The 20,329-nt window shown below is 40.9% G+C and overlaps 4 protein-coding genes across 7 annotated transcripts; 3 read left to right on the forward strand and 1 right to left on the reverse strand.

The window, feature by feature from the left end:
* Nucleotides 1–372: 372 nt before the first annotated feature.
* Nucleotides 373–6,379, reverse strand: LOC141903799 (eukaryotic translation initiation factor 3 subunit B-like). The gene is made up of 18 exons (XM_074792116.1): nt 6,187–6,379; nt 5,566–5,758; nt 5,347–5,466; nt 5,150–5,207; nt 4,695–4,826; nt 4,132–4,289; nt 3,676–3,810; nt 3,526–3,592; nt 3,397–3,443; nt 2,783–3,017; nt 2,564–2,636; nt 2,302–2,424; nt 2,127–2,205; nt 1,877–2,015; nt 1,669–1,794; nt 1,507–1,584; nt 787–895; nt 373–705 (listed from the first exon to the last, which is right to left on the reverse strand). Exons 1-18 carry the CDS (start codon nt 6,341–6,343, stop codon nt 611–613), a joined length of 2,124 nt encoding a protein of 707 aa, XP_074648217.1. The 5' UTR covers nt 6,344–6,379; the 3' UTR covers nt 373–610.
* Nucleotides 6,380–6,474: 95 nt separating this feature from the next.
* Nucleotides 6,475–8,079, forward strand: LOC141904234 (HAUS augmin-like complex subunit 2). The gene is made up of 5 exons (XM_074792797.1): nt 6,475–6,639; nt 6,746–6,856; nt 6,951–7,020; nt 7,335–7,461; nt 7,767–8,079. Exons 1-5 carry the CDS (start codon nt 6,535–6,537, stop codon nt 7,981–7,983), a joined length of 630 nt encoding a protein of 209 aa, XP_074648898.1. The 5' UTR covers nt 6,475–6,534; the 3' UTR covers nt 7,984–8,079.
* Nucleotides 8,080–11,909: 3,830 nt separating this feature from the next.
* On the forward strand, nt 11,910–17,066 carry LOC141903194 (sodium/hydrogen exchanger 9B2-like). 4 transcript variants are annotated; one of them, XR_012619060.1, is made up of 10 exons: nt 11,910–12,744; nt 13,071–13,158; nt 13,246–13,428; nt 13,837–14,012; nt 14,490–14,596; nt 14,679–14,846; nt 14,927–15,172; nt 15,488–15,571; nt 15,657–16,137; nt 16,959–17,066. XR_012619060.1 is itself a non-coding variant. In XM_074791239.1 (10 exons), the coding sequence occupies exons 2-10, from the start codon at nt 12,228–12,230 to the stop codon at nt 16,014–16,016; spliced, it is 1,929 nt and encodes a 642-aa protein (XP_074647340.1). In that variant the 5' UTR covers nt 11,920–12,034; nt 12,200–12,227; the 3' UTR covers nt 16,017–16,919. The 4 variants fall into 4 exon arrangements, 2 of the variants coding, with proteins under 2 accessions (XP_074647339.1, XP_074647340.1); XR_012619059.1 differs by lacking the exon at nt 16,959–17,066 and adding an exon at nt 16,522–16,919; XM_074791239.1 differs by lacking the exon at nt 16,959–17,066 and having other exon boundaries at nt 11,920–12,034; nt 12,200–12,744; nt 15,657–16,919.
* Nucleotides 17,067–17,177: 111 nt separating this feature from the next.
* Nucleotides 17,178–20,075, forward strand: LOC141903330 (putative ATP-dependent RNA helicase DDX27). Its single transcript, XM_074791434.1, has 2 exons — nt 17,178–17,289; nt 17,488–20,075. The coding sequence occupies exon 2, from the start codon at nt 17,501–17,503 to the stop codon at nt 19,784–19,786; it is 2,286 nt and encodes a 761-aa protein (XP_074647535.1). The 5' UTR covers nt 17,178–17,289; nt 17,488–17,500; the 3' UTR covers nt 19,787–20,075.
* Nucleotides 20,076–20,329: the final 254 nt, after the last annotated feature.

Below are 20,329 nucleotides of genomic sequence, written 5' to 3' on the forward strand. Positions count from 1 at the left end.
GATGTATCCTAGCTAGTTCCACCAAATTTCTGAGTTGTATCCCAAGCTGGTTCCATTCTTAGTCCTCTGGACCCAGTTCCACGTTTGTGAGTTAAAGTTGGTTCATTTTCGATTAGTACTCGGAGTAAAATCTCAACTCAGAACTGGACCCTGAAGATACGAGTCTGGTGAGAACTCAATTAAATCCTAGCAGCGTAACATTTGTTGTTGATTAGTACCAGTCTACAAAACTGGGCCCAAGGATATGAATGGTGAGACTTCAAGCTGCAGCATAGATCCACTGTTATCCATTTCAAGATGTATCCACCGATGAAGGCACCGAAAAGTCTTATTAAATATCGAAGAGGCCAAAGAATCGAACGATGACACGTATTTGAACATAATTCAAAAACATTTTATTTCCACAACTTTCTAAAGCGACCTAAACCTAACCTAATCGGGATCGGGTAATATGAATTATAGTAACCATACAGAACAAAAACTGAAAGTACACAACATCTCGGCGACGATAAATGTAACGATAAAGCGGATTTAATATCGTATATCGGCATAATCGATTCACGGTTCAAGATGGCGCGTTGTTTGGTTAGTGCGTGTCTCGGTGTGCGGTCTACTCTTCGATGGTTTCTTCGACTTTCACAAGGAATTCAATAGTTTCTTCGGTAAAATTCTCGGTATCGTTGGAAATATCGTCGGTATCGATACCTGTAAAGATATAAATAATAACCGCATCAGATTCTGCAGAATCGGAATCAGGTTAAATTATAAAGCCTGTTGTATGTGTACCTCCGCGTAGAGCCATACGCTGTGGTTTCTGCTCCTGGTATTCGGCCATTACTTGCTCGCGATACTTCAGGAATTCGTCGACCTTCTTCTGACGACGTTCGATCAATTCCTAAAAACGAAAACATATTCGATCGGTGAAATTAAACGATCACACAGAATTACATCAGGGATCATTCATTTATTACGTACGCATAAAATTTGAATGCTGCGGCAATAATTTACTGAATGACGGTTTTTTTTTTCATTGAATACCACGTTTTTGAGGAAATTAAGTCAATTCGCCGCGGCAATATTAAGAATCTGTCCAAAATCGGCATTTGGCCGCAGCAATACAACATTGCTTCCAACGCGCCTGTATATCAGTCATTCCAGAATTAAAGCAGTTTTCAAGGAGAAAATTTTCAATTTTGAGAAAGAGTCTGCATCACTTTCAATCATATCCCAATTACTGTTGATTCCTCCTCAATCAGTACTGTTAATCTCAGTAAACCATTTAATTCAGGGGACTCTGTGTGTATGATAACTAGGCCTAGAACCTAAAAATGTTTTATTTGCCAATTTCTCAAAATTCAAAGAGTTATCAAGGACTTTTGGGCATTTTGCTCAAATTCAAGGATATCCAAGGACCTTGAAAAACATGTTCGATTAAGAAGAAGTTTTCAAGGAATCAAGGAGAGTCGTAGGGCGCCTGTAGATTTTGAAATTCAACAGTTTTCGTACCTTGGAAGCCTTGGTTTGACTCATACGATCTTTCACTTCGAACTGCGCGCTGTATTTCTTCATGTTTTTCTTGATTTCCTACAAAACGAAAATATACCTCGACTGCAGTTGAAAATCGAGTAGACGATTTCGAGAAACTTTTTTCGATCGCGAGTTACGTACCTTGATCATAGCGTCGGTAAGCAGACTAGGAGGTCGCGGTCTCCACAGTAACTGACAGAATCTCTCCAACGGCTGCTTCTGTAGCAGACGACCTTGGAAATTCCAGATCCAGTAAGCGTTATCGACCTAAACGTTAATAAATCACACGAATATTAGATTTTAAAAGGGAATGACAGCGTTTTTTAAGACGAACGAGGAGGTGACTGACCTTGTGTCCCCACCAGCTGACAGCAGACGCCACGTAGCGACCTGTCGGGTCCCATTCTACGTCAGTAGCCATGAAATGTTCATTCATATTCATGATAGTCATATCGTTAGTATCGATGAACTCTAATGATCCACTCATACTGCAATTAATAACAATAAATATTCAATTCAACTCACGAAACGGTCGATAATCAAATTTCACAAGGTTCATAGTAATAAGGTTAAGGCTAAGACCGTGGACTGTTACTTACCTTCTCAGTCCAGCTAGAACGACGAATTGTCCCATCGGTGACCAGAATATATGATTGACTTGACGTTTCTCAAAAGTTTCTATAGAAACGAAGATAACGGATAGGATTAATTAGGAATCTTGTCGATATATTTCCGCAATCGGAATTTTACGACGGTGCCGATGATAATACGTACTGATTAGATCCACGCGGCCAGCCGGCCGAACCTGATAGAAACTGACAGATATACGAGTACTTTCGCCGTGAATAAATGAAAACTTATGACCGGTCGGTTCCCAGGCGAACGCGATAATCGGCTCTACAAAACAACGATGTAAAACAGTATATATAGAGACTCAGTACTAAACGAGTATAACTGCTTCAAACTGTAGCAAATTGACAACGCAATTCTCTAACTTATGTCATTTTTTCAGTTTATTCTAATCTAAAATACTCACCTTTCATCTCGACCTTATCAACTGGAATTTGCTTCTCGCGCATGCGAAAGATTTCAAAATTGTGATACATGCCCTGTAAAAATACATATGATCTTTATCGTCAGATACAGACCTTGATGAACAAATACAAACACTATCTCAAAATAACTTAACGCTGTATTTGATAACTTAAGCTTTATCTACGTATACTAAATACTTATACTCCATTTAATAACTTACGCTGTATTTAATTTGATCTTTCTCTTTCTTCATTTTCGAATATCGATCGACCTTACAGCACAAGTAATCGCCGTTTTTCTGCCAGTGCATTTTCAGATCGGCGACGTTGAAAAGATTCTTAACGCAGAGCTCTCGACGACTGGGTATCTCGAGGAGGGTCACCCGAGCCGGCGTGTTATTCTCCTCCGGCGTGCAGTAACAGATTATATTGTCTGTAGGCGACCACGAAAAATCACTACAATAAAATACGTTAAGAACTTCAATAGTAGGAGATTTAATATTTGTTTTACTAATTGAAAGGCTGTGCTCCCCATGACTGGTTTTAGGGGGTGGCCCCCTTTTCATTTTTACATCAATCCCTCTGAAAGTAAGCCACCCTTATAAAATATCTTCTGCCCCTACCAGAGTGCATGTCAATGTTCTACCTATGCTAACAATTGCTTTGATTTTGAAATGTATTGAGCTATGTGATGAATAGAAGACTACGCAAAACTCATGATGTCAGTATACTTTGAGGGATCGAAAGCCTCGCTACTTCAGCAGCCACCATTTCATACACTTAATCATGCATGCAGCCCCTTTTAAAATCCAGTATATGGTGAACAATGACTTACGCAATTCCAGTAATTTTCAAACTTTTCTTGTCCAACAAACCGAAAGACTGCAAAACAAAATTATGGATTATTTTATGGCAATCCTATTTTCGTAGCGACGAAAAGATGTTGAATATCTGTAAGACTTACAGGAGTTTCATAGATACTCAGAGTATCAGTACCGATCCTTGCAAAATATTTCCCATCGGGACTCCACCTAAAAATACGAACAAAAGTTTCAATCATAACTGCAGCGTTTGAATCCTTACAAATAATGGCATGAATCAGTGTAATACTTACTTGAATATCGGCCAAACCGAAGCGTTTTCACAGTGGAAACTACGTTTCTGTAAACCAGTCAGAATATCCCAGATAATTACTGCCCTCGATTCATCGGATTTCGTATCGGGAATCGGACTAAACGTCACCATATACCTGTAAAATAAGGAATGAATATATCAACGAGAACTTTGAAGAAATACTGGCAGTAATAATAAAATATATTTTCTTATATAGCGCGGTAAAAAAATCTTAACCACTGCGCCTAAAACTACATTATAAAAGCACAATAATTAATCACCATTGGCGTTTTTAAACGAAAAGTTTTTCAATCTGGATTTGAAGGCAGAGACAGATGGAGACTCTCTTATGCTACGAGCTAGTTCATTCCAAAGATTAGGAGCTGAATAGCAAAATGAACTCTCCGTCCAATAACCTTTTTTTGGCGTAGGTTCTTCGTGAAGCCGAAATACTTACCTTTCACAGCTGGAGAAGTCGATCAGTTGAACGCCGTTATGACTGAACCTCATAATCTGACGGAATTTCTCTCCGCCCCACAGAGCGATACCTTTCGAGTGAAACGTAGCAAGGTAGGTTCCCATCGGTGACCATCGTACGTACGTCTCCGTCCATCTCTACAAATAACACACACACACATCACAATTAAACAGAGGAAGCTTCATTATGACGAGTCACAAATTGAATAGAACTCCTTAACCCTTTCAGTGCGTCTACACCGCATTGCAGTGTATAAATCAGTGATGGATTTTGCTAGTACGCTGCACTGCGGTGTATTGATGTAATTAGTTTTCATCTCTATTGAAAAATGGCAGCACCTGTCAAACGTAGTGAAATACTAGTAACTAACAATACACCGCACCGCAGTGTAGACGTACTATAACAGTATTCCTGCTCTCCAACACACTAGGGTGGAATTTATCAAAATTTTCAAATTATCTCCAGCACTATAGGGTATCAGTTAGTCAGCACTGAAAGTGTTAATCGAGTGAGCATTGCAATGATTAAGATGATGAACTCACAGCTCTCTCCTCGACGGATAAAGGTTCGGCATTATTTCCGTTCGCGAATATAGCCGTTCGTTCGCCGCCGTCGTATATTATACTATACTGATCATGACAATCGGAATTCTGTAACCATTGACGTAGATTACCCTGAAATTAAACGACATCTCATTGAAATTTCATAGTCGGTCGAGTCGAAAAAGTGAAACTTTTCTCATCATTTAAGACCGCGATCCGAGTTGTCCTAGTGCAGGACAGACTCTCACACAATTCAAACAGGCGCTATACAAAATTGTCCCAAAAAATAATTTACGATACCAAAAGTATGCATTTAGAAACAAATACTTGAAATAAGTGGAAATTTTTGTGCCAAGTTAGCACTTACTAAGCAAAGGGCCTAATTTTTTTTCAAAAGTAACCGCAAAAGCATTTAGGACACTCGCTATAGACCCTGTTGTATGCTGACAACTTACATGATCTTTATAAGGCATAGGTTCAGGTTTTTCCCACTCATCCGGTACATTCGCATACCTATAAATAGACACAAAATATACACAGTAATTACCTGCGCAGATCAAATACAATTGAGTCACCTTATTTATTGACCCGATTTTTAGGTCTAGAAATTCGACTATACCACGAGTAAATTACAATATTGCGTTGTATTTACCTATCAAAGTCAGAGAACAGATTAACACTGAACGTGTGAGCTTTATCCAGTTTATAACCGTTGGTTTTAGTAACGGCTTCCTGAGCGTGGGCCGGGTTCGTATACTCCAGGAATATATACCTAAAAAACGATATTAATTTTATACAAGAAATTAAACTCATTTCATACCATAAGTAAAATTATTAAAAATGTCAAAATAGAATATTCTAGATTATTTACCCTTTAGTCATTCCATTCTCTTCAGGATAATGCTCAGTCACTAATTTACCGAATTGTTGATAGATTTTACGTATGACGTTTTTCAGTTTGTCTTTACGATCGCTGCCGACTTTCGGTATGTTGTCGACGACGATGACCGAGTCGATTCCGTCGGTCTCTTTAGGTTTACTCTTCAGCAGATCACCGAGCAATTCTAAATAATCAGCAAACCTTAGGTTAGAGAATATCTGCATTCTCACAGGTAGTTAGATGAATCCTTACTAACACTTGCAGTGCATCATATAATAGGAAAAGGTGACCTGATTTGCAGTTAGACAATCCTCCGACCTCTTCCAGATCAACCTATAGAGTCCATATGTTTCAGTTTATTTTTTACTTTCTTAATTGATTTCGGAACTTTAAAACTTTGACTTTGTTCTTTAAAGCAAATGAGATCTAAATTTTTGTTTTAAAAAGTGATTAGGTTCTAATTTCTAATGGTATAACAAGCGAACAAATTTTTGATGCGTGAAAATTGCATCGAATTCTGGCAAGCGAGTACGATTGTGGATGGATGAAGGCCGGAAGCCACCGACCCGCCGACCGGTCCCACCAGATTGAGATCTTCATTTCTCGACTTACCTTCATCGGTGACATCATCAATAAAATCGTCAGGATCACTGAAATCCATATCTATATCTATATCACTGTCGCATCCATTCTCATCCGCATAATCATCCGTAAACGATTTATTCAACATTTTATTGCGACCATACGTCGCCGAATCATCAGCCGCCATCTTGAACCACGCGTGAACCGGTGCTGCCGCCTGGCGCCAACCATCCGTGACCAAATACTAAAACACGGAATTGGATTCGTCCTACACAACGTCGGTAACGCAGCGCTATCTATCGCCCGGCTTGCGAACGATTCGGGGGACATTTGAAACACTTTTTGAGATATTTAGCTAAAAATCGACCCTTTTTAGAAATGGAAGGCTCGTTAAACCCGTGGGAACAGGAGAGCAGAAGCCTGAAAACTATGAGAGAGGCATTAGCATTGGGTGACATGACTGGGCATTATGATTCGAGGAGGGTAAGTAGACAGAAGCTGTTTTATTCTGAAACTGAAATATCAAATCAACCTCACTTGCCAGGGTACGGCCGCCGTTCTAATCTTTCCCATCTTTGATTTTTTACAGCAATCCAACGATGAAGAATTGATTCGCGAGAAATTACTGGATTCATCCCCATCTTTATTGCTCATAACCCTGTTAAGGAGCATCAGTAAAAGAAAGGAGGATTTACAAAAGGTACCGGTACAACTGTCGTCAGTTTTTTGTCGAAGAAAATAAATAGGGCCCCTACTACTGTCCGGCCATAAATCCTGATTATCTGATTTTTCAGGTGAATAAGGAGATTCATTGTAGAATGGTTGATAAAGAAACTGCTGATTTCACTCACTCTGCTGAGTTAGGTACGTAACAATCCAATGATTTCCGATACCCCAGCCCACGGGCTGGTCCAGAGGACAATTGTGAAGTGCTTGTCACATCCCAAAAGGCACTTTTGATGTCCAAAAAGGCAATATTAAGTCCCAATGCACCAATTATCCAATTTACTGGACAAAATGAAAAAAAGGCTTTCAAAAAAATTTGTCTCCCCCCTGGATCCGCCCAGGGAAGTGTTCCCTGATCCGCCCTAGCTGTTCCCCGTTCCTTGACAGAAACATATAGGCCTATTATTAGCGATTGTATATTTCATGTTGTTTGAATTTTGTGTTTTTCGTAGAAAAGAAATTGAAATTGTTGAAGGATTTATCCGACCACGTACAATCGACTAATTCAGAAGAAATTACATTAAAACTGAAACAGCCGTATGTTAGCGACAGTTTGAAACTGGAAGCCTCTTATCACAGGTATAAATACATCAACTACTCAATAACAGTAAAACTTGCCTAAGCAGGCATAAACTTGGGTTGGCAAGATTAGTCTTGAGTTCAGGATCCAAAACTTAAAAGTAATTTTGTTTGTGTTCTAAGTTAGTCATAAGTTCAAATTGGTTTTGTCCAAGTCGTCTGGTTAGGTATACTCTGCATCTAAATATTCTTTGTATCAAATGTACGAACTGGTAATGCTCAAAATTTCATTCATTGCGGGTTTAAAATCGGCATAACTTTGTAATTTAATGATGAAATATTTTCTCTCTGTTTTGATGAATTAGGTATGCGAGTGAGTTGTTACCACTTGTGGCTCCTGTTATAAGCGATCTACACACTTTGATCGATAATACAGATTGGATACAGCATAAAGATATAATCGGCGACGAGATGAGATCCGTGTTGTCAGAATTAACTTCGTGCGTTACCGATGTACAATCTACGATTCATTCCTGGTGTCGAATTCGCGATGTGTTCGAACAGAAAAAAGCAATCATTTAACAACAAATAACAGAAAACTTTTGTATGATTTATTGAACTATACATGTGTGGAAAAATCTGTCACCAGCTGTTTTTTTTAGAATTAACAATAAACTACGTTCACAGTGTAGAATTTAATGATTTTCCATTTTGTCAAATTTTTCGAGGTGTTAATTTCAAAGCATGTTGAATCGTAGTTGATAGAGGGATCACAGCCTGTACCTACCCCTCTGAATAATCTACTATAGGCCACCCATCAGACAATCTGCTGCCTAGTCAGTAACCTGTCTGTAGTTTAGTTTCACGATCAGATATTTTCGCTTCCCAAAGCAGTGTCCCTTGTATAATAGATGAACATGCAAAACCCAGTTCAAATGATCAATGGAAAGCTAGGCGTTATAACGAAATTGGCGTAGCCATTTTCATTGAATTTGAGTAAGGTAAGGCAGATTTGTTTTCTGGAAAATGTTGGCGTTAAGCAAGCAGTGGCATTAAAAACGGACTTCGACTGTATGATAACTAACCACCAACGACTAGGTTACCTACTGCCTGGATCATACCCCTCCTACATTGTCCAGGGCTAGTCATCAGTAACCTGTCTGTGGTTTAGTTGCAACATCGGATATTTTCACAAACTACATATATAAGCTTTATATTGGTATAAGCCCATCCGATTATAAAAAGCTTACCACCAACGATTAGGTAACTAACTAGTCCAGGGCGATCGATGAGAGTTAATCTCGCGGTACAATAGTGATTATCTCAAGGGGTGTTGATACCTGCATAATAAATGATTTACAGTATCATCTACGACGGCAAGATTTTGGTTTCCAGTTTCCAGTTGTTTTTGGAACTGTAGAATGGTCTAAATTATACACCCATGAATGTATTTTCTGACCGCCGATCATTAGTGTTTCGTGCATATGACTTTTCTTCGTGCATTTACGTATCACGAATGGGAAATAAGTTTTCAGTTTTGCACATTCTACTGTCGATAAATCGTAATGTTGATTGTACGTTTCATCTCTATGATTCCAATAATTGCTTATACACGTGTTGTAAGCTTTCGAAATGCGATTGAATCGTGTCCAGTATCTCGGCACCGGGAGCCAAAATCCTTCAAACGGCACCAGCACGGTTGGAAACACTATTTCCTTTGAGATGTTTCGGTATGTTTGAAACTTACCCAGTATACTTATATTACTCAGGTTTTCATCGTAAGGGAACATGTCGATAAAGGGCCACGAATGACCGTATCTGCTGTCGACTTTATTCGGTACCGGAGTTTTCGGTTTATCCGCGAGAAACACTTTCCAGTGAAACTGAGACGCATTATGAGCTAGTAGCAGTAGTTTCGGAAGTGTCTTTCGATCGAAAAGGTCTTTGATTATTGGAAAATAAGCGCGCGGGACACCTACATCAAAATCCTCATCCCAAGGTATAAATCCGTGATGCCGTATAGCTCCTAGTAATGTCCCTCCGATTAGAAAAAATGGAATATTGCGCATAGTCATGAACGTATGAAATAAATTTACGAGTTCTAAATATTCCTTTTTCTCAGTTTTATTCAAACCAGAGCCATAATATCGGTGCACAAATTTCAATTCATCGATGCCGGGGAAGTTATCTAAGTGAACGGTTAGTTCTGCTGCATGATTCCTCAATTCGCGATGATGAACGTTAGTTCGTCTGCCAATGATAATCAGTGATAAGATAACAAAGACTATAAAACCAATCGAATATGAAATCAGCTTCAATAATTTAATCCGCATCTTGTGTCGATGTCATTCTACTGTCCGAGTAACCAGAATTAGAGCACAGTGGTTACCAGTTTGGTGGTCCAATGTGGCACACAGTATAACAAAAGTGTTGGTAACAGATTTCAACTCACAGTTTCAAAATTCAATACCCATTTATTATCTTGATGTTGTAACAATATAGCACATAATCAATTACATATAATATATTAGATTTCCATATCTTTCACAGAAAATTGTAAACTATCTGTACTCTCGGTCCACCACCAGACTCCGAGGCGCATTTGTTTGAAATCGGTTTGTATAAACCGGTTTATATCGGTTTATTGCGTCAACCGCAATATCATCTAGTTTATACGTCCATGGTATGAACAAAGACGATTTTCCTACAAACCGAAAGGGTTTGTGCAAACCGATTTCAAACAAATGCGCCTCAGGCTGCGGTGCGTTCACCGGAATGAGGTTAAGGCGATCGGCACGATGGGACTGCCGCGAGAGAGAGTCCCTCGGTACTAGGCAGGCGCCGGATTTTGATGAACGAGATCCCCGCAAAAGCTCGACCACGGCGACCGTCCGGACAAAATATCATCCAGATCCTGGAGAGCCAGGCCCGAGTTCCCCAAAAATTGCCCTGCATCCAGTATTAAACATTTCGGATTTATTTCTCGTCTAATTTGGGGGTGCTCTATGGTACGTAGAACGAAATTTGATTTGCCATAATGCGAATGATCAAATACGGAATTTGAATTTGAGTATACAACTACAGCGATTACAAAAACTCGCGTGCGATTTTCATCGGTCCGTTTCATCAAATATTTCAACCAAATAAAAATTCACTTTTCATCAGTTCAAAGTTCGATTAATTCTACCACAGAAATACAAAACCACCAGCAAGCTTTCAGTACAACCACGTCAGCAAGCCCATTTTAGAATTTCTTTCTTGTTACAACATACAACGGGACTAAGCTTATAACAAAAGTTTCATTGAAGTGGTCACTAGGCCTACTGGTCACAAGTGGGGAGTGGTCGGTTTTTGAACTTGCACTTTTAGTGACACCATACTACACGACTATGTATAAAAAAGTTTCAATGTGGTCACTTCTGGTCACTAGTGGTCAGTTTCTTAATATTTCAAAACAATGTCCCAACCATGCGCTTACACCTACACACATGTATATAAAAGTTTCAATGTGGTCACTACTGGTCACTTGTGGTCAGTTTTTTAAATATTTCAAAACAATGTCCCAACCATACCTTGCGCTTCGACACACACGACTATGTATAAAAAGTTCGTGGTCACTACGTACTGGTCACTACTTAGTCAGTTTTTGGTTAATTCGAATATGCGGCACGCCCCCAGCCATTGCATGACCCCATACACGATCTTTTGCCTATAGGCCTAAATAAGTTCTAGAGGAAGGGCCTACGTCATCGGTTCAGATATGTTGGTTCCACATGACTTCAGCGACGTTTAACGGTCGTTGTAAAACTAGTTTGATGTTATGGATGGACAAAATTTTTTAATTCTCAGATCGAGAAGTGGTTGATCTAGGTTCACTTGTCATTCTGGTCAAAAGGATATTTTTCACGTAGCATAAACCCGGGGCCTAAACTAATTCTGTGGTCAAATGGTCCGTCGGTCGTTTTCTTTTTGGATACGGTATCCGTCTCAGTAGAGACTATTAGAGAGTGCTTCTGTGCTGGGCTGAGCTTGACTCAATAGGATCTCCCGCCGCAGCACGTACCCGCCAAGTCACACACACAAGTCCCCAGGGCACTCCCATCCACTTCAATTATCAGATCAAAGAAAACAGCGTACCCCCAATTTGAGGGTTTATCTATTTGCGGCTGATCTCAATGCCTAAACTAAGACATCCCAAATTTCGGGGTGCCGGTAATGCGGGTCACAACTGGCGCCGGTCGCGGGTTTTGCCGCCAGTACGATGCCGGTTTGCTGCACGTGTTTCCTGTAGATATTTTTGTAACTCTGTTCATGTGTATATGTATCGTTTTTCGGCTGGTTCTTCGTTCATTGACGATCGCCGATACGATGAATCGTGTCGCCGACGGACTGCTGACACTAACCGGGAAGCTCTCACAGGGACGCGAGTAATTGAGTAATTTCGTGCGCGGCATGCACAGGGAAGCGAGTAACGTAGAGAGTCAATTCAATTCAATTAATCTTTATTATTTCCTTGAACTGACTAACTTTTAAGCTAAGTATCAACGCGATTATTAGCAATCAAATATTGACAGTTATCGCTCTCTCAGTGGTGAGCGGTGAGTGGTGTAGCCATTTTTTGATGATCAAAAAGGTACTTCGAGTCGACGTTTTCTCCATCATCCATCGATAGAGGACAGAGAGAGGAAGATGCTCATGTTTTGATTTTCTTCTTTTATTACTACTAATCAGATTTAGAATAGGTGTTAACAAAAAATTTAGTAACCCGCCTCTGCTTATCTTCCATTTTGATTTTCAGATGTGCCGATGCTGATGCTACCAGAAAGATGGGCCGTTTAACCGAAACTGAAGTTAACACGGAACTTACTTCAGATACTACGTCGGAGAGGGCGGAAAAAATATCTAAATCATCGAGTAAAGATTCATTTGATTTCGACACCCTTGACGGACAGTTGCAGGCGCCGCAGAATTCAAACCCCGGCGTGAAGAAAGCGGATGAAAATCTGATACCTCATACCGACAATGACTCCGCCCATGAAACGAACAAGCTGTCAATCTGCTGCGCAACCTGCTCCAAACCGCTTCTTACTAAATACAACGCGCTCCCTGTCGAGCCGTCTCGTGCTGAACGTTTTAAACACAGTCTCCTGTGTCCACCTCACGGCTGTTTAGGTCGTTTTCTCACGATAACCATCGCTCTGGTTTTAATCTGGGCCGTTTTGTGGTCTATAACCGGTTCTGAAGCTCTTCCCGGTCACAGCTTTTTCGGCCTATTCATCTTATTCGTATGTTGTATCATTGGTGGCGCTGTAGTGGAAAGAATAAAACTACCCGCTCTATTAGGTACATTTACTAGGGATAGTTCCTAATTTACTTTACAGAGAAAATCAGGGAATTCTGACTCTTTCTTTGAAAATCAGGGAATTTTGGTGTCTGAATGTTGTGGCACACCTCTTGAGATTTGAAACAGTCCCCACTGAGAATATCTCTCGTAATTTGATCAAGGAAATGTTTTGGTCAAAACTGATTGAGGAGAGTTTTTGTTCAAGGGTCGGGGAAATGAATTATCGGGAAATTTCTGATTCCCTGATCCGTCAGAAACCAGATTTGCTGTGCATGAAATATCGATATCAGGCTGAAGTTAAGTGAATGAATATGATTTGTTGTAGGCATGTTGATACTAGGCTGCCTTCTTAGAAATGTACCGTATATTAACGTCGGAAAAGATATCGACAAGGACTGGTCTTCGGCGATAAGGTACGCGCTTTTTCGTGAATGATATTTCATACTGTACGCTTTGTGATATTCGGGCTTGAGATTTTTTAGATATTTTCAATATTTCAGAAACATAGCTCTGGTAGTTATCCTCACTCGAGCTGGTCTCGGTTTAGACCCGAAAGTGCTGAAGAAGTTATCGTTCGTTGTGTTGAGATTGGCTTTCATTCCGTGTATTATCGAAGCGGTAGTCGTTGCTATTACTACTTATTTACTGCTCGATCTGCCATGGGTTTGGGGTTTCATGTTGGGGTAAGTATTCATCTGAATCTGTTATTATAGAATTATGGCACAGCCTCGGCAAACTTCGGTTATCGGAGATAGTCGATTATAGTCGAACCGAAACCGAATATCAGTCGGTCAAAACTTTAGTCCATAAATGGTGGACCTAGGGATTGAGCACAGTCGCTGTAGTTCGCACCTATTTCCGCGATGGATGACACTGTGAAATGTGTTATGACCGAACTATAGTGCGTTCAGTTCTTAGCTCCAACCTCTAGTTGACTGGCTAGGTAAACCGAAGTTCGCAGAACAGTGCTTAAGGTGAGAACTGTGCCTTCAAAATTGTGCCTTATGGGAAACAAAATACCCCGAGCTTGCTGCGAGTCATAGTAAATTCGGACGGCTGTGGTTGACCCTGAGCCCCTGTTTATTTTCTAGGTTTGTATTAGCTGCTGTTTCTCCAGCCGTAGTTGTGCCCAGTATGTTACACTTAGAAGAAAAAGGTCTCGGAACTGATAAAGGTATTCCGACGTTAGTGATAGCAGCGGCTAGTGTTGACGACGTTCTCGCTATCAGCGGATTCGGAGTTTTTCTCGGGATTGCCTTTTCAAAAAGTGAGTAAACTAGTAGACTAGCCACACGCGAGAACAATAAGTGTAAAACCCACCAATATGAAACTTAAAAGATTAAAAAGATCTCGGAGAGTCTGAGATGTTGTCTTTTGATTTTAATTTTTGGTAAATAAAATTTGTTTTTAATCTTTTAAATTCTTTGTATGCAGGGGGTCTAAACTAATTAGTGTGTCTTTTGATTTAAATTTTTGATAAATAAAATTTGTTTTTAATCTTTTAAATTCTTTGTATGTAGGGGGTCTAAACTTATTAGTGTGTCTTTTGATTTTAAATTTTGATAAATAAAATTTGTTTTTAATCTTTTAAATTCTTTGTATGTAGGGGGTCTAAACTTATTAGTGTAAACTGTTTATTCTGAACCCGGTTTAACCTAGCTAGGTTTCATCATAAATATTATATAGGCACTGTATCTATTATAAAACTTGTATCTCCAATAGACTGATTATGGTTGTTTTGTAGGTAATCTTGCGTTGACAATTTTCCGTGGTCCTCTCGAAGCTTTACTCGGTGTTGTTTATGGAATATTGATGGGTCTATTGGCCTGGTATCTACCGCACCGGAAAAATGTAAGTTTCATACATTAGATACTTCGATACGATCGATAAAATTTGATTTTGAAAAGATCTGATTCGTTTAATTTCTCCACAGACTCACCTGAAACTGTACCGGTTTATATTTCTGTTCTGCGGAGGATTGTTTGCGGTATTCGGTAGTATTTCTGGAGAGGTTCCTGGAGCTGGAGCACTCGGTTGTTTGACGTTAGCGTTTGTAGCGGCTATAGGATGGAGGCAGAGGGACGGATGGTCCGATGAATTCGTAAGAGACCTTCGCGATATCGGCCCTTGTGTTGCTTATTGCTTGTCTTGTAATTAATAAGAAGGTGATTTCGTTTTCAGAACCCGATGGCTGATATAATGGCGGTTTTATGGATGATTTTTCAACCGTTTCTGTTTGGTTTGATTGGTAATGAGATAGTAATTGAAACTCTGGATGGTGGAACCGTCGGTCTGGGAATCGCCACACTCTGCGTAGGACTAGCGTTTCGTGTGGTAGCTTCGTTCTTAGCCGTTCTGGGAACCGATCTCACTTGGAAGGAGAGATTTTTCATTCCGTTTGCCTGGCTTCCGAAAGCTACCGTTCAAGTAAGTCCATGATAGGAGTGAATTCATTTTAGAAACAACAGCCGTAGCGCCCTAAGTCTACTGATACCCGCCCTAAGCCCACAACCTAAACCCATGAATACTATCACCCGAACATACCCTTTTCAATTTTCAACGTGACACCTCATACTCATAAAACCTATGGATCACATTTTGGACTTTTGGCCAAATCTCTAAAACATCCTTAAATCACTTTAATTTCATTTGTTAATTCGTTATATTGTTATATTGATATAGGAATAATGACTTCTTTGCCTTCAGTACTTCAACTTTGAATTCACAATGTTTATATTTCAGGCTGCAATTGGTCCGCAAGCATTGGACGCAGCTCGACAGTTCGGAAAAGGGCCTAAAGATGTCGAGTACATCATGGGCTTGAAGGTAAATAAAGAATTCAGATATCTGCTTTAGACCGCATCATCCAACAATAGATTAAAGCGATCGAAATTGTATTTATTTGTTTCAGATATTGACGATAGCCGTGCTGGTAATCCTGATAACGGCACCGCTCGGATCGGCGCTCATCGCGTTACTGGGTCCGCGATTTCTGACGCAGACGTCGTCGAAAACCGCGAAATCCGACGACGCGGCGGTATCCAAAGAGGAAGACGATAGCGACGACATCGAATCCAATGAAATATCGATCGAAATGTCGACGTATCGCGCACGACCATCGGGGGCTAGTATGCCGGATGAAGCATTTTTTCGTAAACTGCAAGCGATCGGACAATCGGATGACGAAAGCGACAATAAACCGGTCGTGATGACCATCAATAATCATATCAGTATCGATGAAGCTTCAGATGAGTCTCACGTCGCGGCCTAGAATCAGTTACCTGATCAATACTGGAATTTCAGCATCTCAAAGTATTTCTCTTCTACGTATTGTGCCAATCCTGTCTACATTTCCAACTATAAATATTGTAAGATACCCGAGTTTTAGAAAGGTAAATTCTTTATTAACATAACATGTGTCTTAACGATATTAATTTGTTACTAATTTGAATAGGGAAATTTCGAAACCCGAGTTTCCGGAAGAGTTAACAGTTTAGAATTTTAATGATTGATTGAATATATTGGTACAGTGGAACCTCGTCATAGAGACCTGATATTATGATTTGTCGATTTTTACAAATCTAGAATTTTGTCCCAAATAGGACAATTTTCATAATTTCATACGGGTTATAACAAGCATCAGTTATGATGAACAGATTTTCTACTCCCTTTAAGTTTGTTGAAACTAGGTTCCACTGTTAGCCTATTCATTTATTGCATTTGAGGCCTTGCTGGATTTATTGTTGCATTCTTCCCATTTTATGTTGTACTTATAGACCTAACTACCAATCTTCCTGGATCGTGAGACTGTACCTTTAGGTTATGTGAACACAATCTGATCTCAACAAAATCTTTGGACTCTTCTTGATCCTTGGAAATCAAGATACAAATCGCTGAAAACATGCTGTTTTGCCCATGAAATACTAGCCTAGAAGATCTTAAAAACAGTTATAGCTTTTTTTTCAATTTTATATTTCTATTTGCTCAGCCACTCTTTAGGTATAATCATGTTAGATAAAGTAGAGAGTCCAGATGAATAGTGCAGGGAATAGTTTGATATCTGTGAAATATTAATATATTTTAATGTATTTCTTGTAGCTAGGCTCGGCTGATTAGAATGATATAGATTTTGTTGTTGAAAATTTTATCTATGAATAAAAATTGTTATAGTTTTGTGAGGAAAAGTGTGTTTGAATTTTTTTTCCTTCTGCAGGTTGATGAAAACTATGTATGATGAGGATGAAATATTGATATCTGTTGTATCTGAATGGATTCAGACCTGCTTTCATTCGAGAACATGTAACGTGTTGTTGACGTATGTGTATTTTGACTTATTCTCGCAAGTCATTCTAAATCCTGTTTTTGTGTCAATAAAGTCATATTACATTGAATTGTATCGTCACAGATTCTGAGGTATACGAAATATCTGTAACCACTGTGAACCCACGTGGTTTTACTTCCGGGTTTCAAAAAAAACTAAAATATCGCAAATGATAGTAGTTCCAACAATTATTGCAGTTAGAATTAAAGAAATAACGCGCCAGGTAATTGAATTAAGTTTACTTATTAACTCATTATATTGTTTTACGATGGATAGGTAAACTGCGAGAACAAATTCATGCACACGATTTTTCAAAATTAAGATTTTTAAAATTTAAGTTGTGTTATTCAAAAGTTATTGATACGTTAAACTTATTTCGACGTGAAAGTTTTTCATTTTATCAAAATGAATTTTTTTTCAGACTCGGATTCGAGATGAGTCCGCATAAACGCGGATCCGAAACGATGATGGATCCGACGACTGGCTTCATCAAAACCATCGACGAAGACGACGAAATCGCCGTCGCTTCGGAGAGCGAGGAATCGGACGTCGACGAAGTGATTCCCAAGAAAAAAGCGAAAAAGAGTCGGTCGAAATTACAAAACAGCCACGAGGATTTCGATACAGGATTCTCGTTCGCCGACGACCATAAAGACTTTCTGTTCTCCGGTTACGACGAAGTCATCGGGAAAGCGAAGGGAAGAATGTCATTATCGACGCTCGACGAGAAGATCGAGAACACGAGACGCCAGCGCCGGAAAGCGAATACAACCGAGGAGGAAGGCGAGGAGGAACTGGTCCGAAAGGTCGCGGAATCGGACAGCGATAGCGCAGAGAGTTTATCCGGGGACGATCTCATCGCCGATCGCGTACGCGTCAAAGAGAAGAGGAAAGGCAAGAAACGTAAAGCGACCGACGGAAAAAACGACGATGAAAACGAGGAAGACGAAGATGAAACGAAAAAGGTTCAATACGCGGACAGCGTGTCGACGTACGACGAGAACGTCTCGTTTCAGGATATGAATTTGTCGCGTTCGTTGATGAAATCGTTGCAGAATATGAAATTCGAACGTCCGACTCCGATTCAGTGCGCTACGATTCCGCTGGCGCTGCGCGGTAAGGATATCTGCGCGTGCGCACGAACCGGTTCCGGTAAAACGGCCGCGTACATGTTACCGGTCATCGAACGACTTTTGTACCGACCGAAAAAGTCTCTAGTAACGCGAGTTCTTGTGCTCGTGCCGACTCGCGAGTTGGCCGTTCAGGTTTATCAAGTTTCGAAGCAGCTCGCGCAGCATTCGAATATCGAGGTTTGTCTTTCGGCGGGCGGTTTAGATTTGAAGAGTCAGGAGGCGGCGTTGAGGCTCGGTCCAGATATCGTAATCGCGACGCCCGGTCGGCTGATCGACCACGTCCACAACTCGCCAAACTTCGACCTGCACAACGTCGAAGTGCTCATTCTCGACGAGGCCGATCGAATGTTGGACGAATTCTTCGCCGTTCAAATGAAGGAGATCATCCGTCTGTGTTCGCAAACGCGGCAGACGATGCTGTTCTCGGCGACGATGACCGAAGCCGTCAAAGATCTGGCGGCCGTTTCGCTGAAAGATCCCGTGCGCATTTTCATCAACGAGAACACGGACGTCGCGCAGAACCTGCGCCAGGAATTCATACGCATACGCCCGAATCGCGAGGGCGACCGCGAGGCGATACTGGCGGCGTTGGTCGCGCGAACGTTCCGCGATCACTGCATCGTTTTCATCCAGACGAAAAAACAAGCGCATCGTCTGCACATCATCCTCGGTTTGCTCGGCATCAACGTCGGCGAGCTGCACGGAAATCTGTCGCAGGCGCAACGTCTCGACGCGTTGAAGAATTTCACCGTCGGTAAAATCGACGTGCTGCTCGCAACGGATTTGGCGGCGCGCGGTCTCGATATCGACGGCATCAAAACCGTGATCAACTTCACGATGCCGAACACGTTCAAGCATTACATCCACCGCGTTGGGCGTACGGCCCGCGCCGGTAAATCCGGCCGGTCGATAACGCTCGTCGGCGAGCTCGAGCGTAAAATGCTGAAGGAGATCGTGAAAAAGGCGACGCAGGCCGTGAAAAGTCGCATCGTACCGGCGGAGGTGATCGTTAAATTCAAAGACCGCATCGGAAACATGGAGAAAGACATCGGCGCGATCATGAGACAGGAGAACGAAGAGAAAGAGCTGAGAGCGACCGAAAATAAAGTGAATCGAATGAAGAATCGAATCGAGAATCCCGACGAGAATCAAATGAAGCGTATGTGGTTTCAGAGTAAACAGGAGCGTATGGAAGAGCAGGCGGCATTGCGTCTCGGCGAGCTGTCGGCCGGATACGATCATAAGAAACTCGGCAAAAAGGCGCGCAAGATGTTGGAGAAGAAGAAACTGACGCCGGAAGATCGCGTTCAGTTCGAGATCACGAAGTCGCAGTCGTATCAGATCCGAGAGGCGAAACGCATGCGTAAACAATCGAGAATCCACGCGATCGTCGACGGCGCCGGCGAGACGCAGCGCGGCAAACAAAACGGTAAAAAGAAAAAGAAATCGCGGTCGAATTTCGACGACGATTTGACGAACGTAAACGAGAAGGCGGTTCGTAAACTTCGCGCCGGTCCGTCGTATAAAGAACGTAAAGAATTAGGACTCCCGAACAAGGGTCGTAGAAGAAAACCCAATCGCAAATGATTATTTTCTGGCGATTATGCGGTAGTTTGAGATTTGTCCTGTGGTGATTTAAACTCTTTGAAGGTGCCGATGTACAATCGTTACTACTATGGGTAGTATCAATTTAACCTTGGTTTTAACTCAATTGACTTAACTCCCCGAGTTTACTGTGGTCTATTACTACACCGGACCTAGGTCTTTTTAAAATCATTCACTTGTGAAAATTAGTTGAGAATAATGCGAACTTATGAAAGGTGTAAATGATGAATGGTTCAAAATGCGTTTGATTACCATCAAATAAATGAATAATACTTGATTCGATGTTAGTTACATTTCTAGTGGCTATTTAGAGTTCTCTTCCAAGGAGGAAGGATGGCGTTCTTCATTTTGACGTGGATCTCAAGACCGCAGATGGATAGGAATCTTGTCAAACCAGTTGAGCATTCAGTGGAACCTCGTTATAACATGGTTTGTAGCAGGTATCCTACGGTGGATCTGTACTCCAAGTAATTGAAAAAAATCCTAACTGTTATGATGAAAACGTTGTCTGGTCCTCTGAAGTTT

This window comes from Tubulanus polymorphus, chromosome 4 (assembly GCF_964204645.1).
Source record: "Tubulanus polymorphus chromosome 4, tnTubPoly1.2, whole genome shotgun sequence".
Classification (NCBI taxonomy): Eukaryota; Metazoa; Nemertea; class Palaeonemertea; order Tubulaniformes; family Tubulanidae; genus Tubulanus; species Tubulanus polymorphus.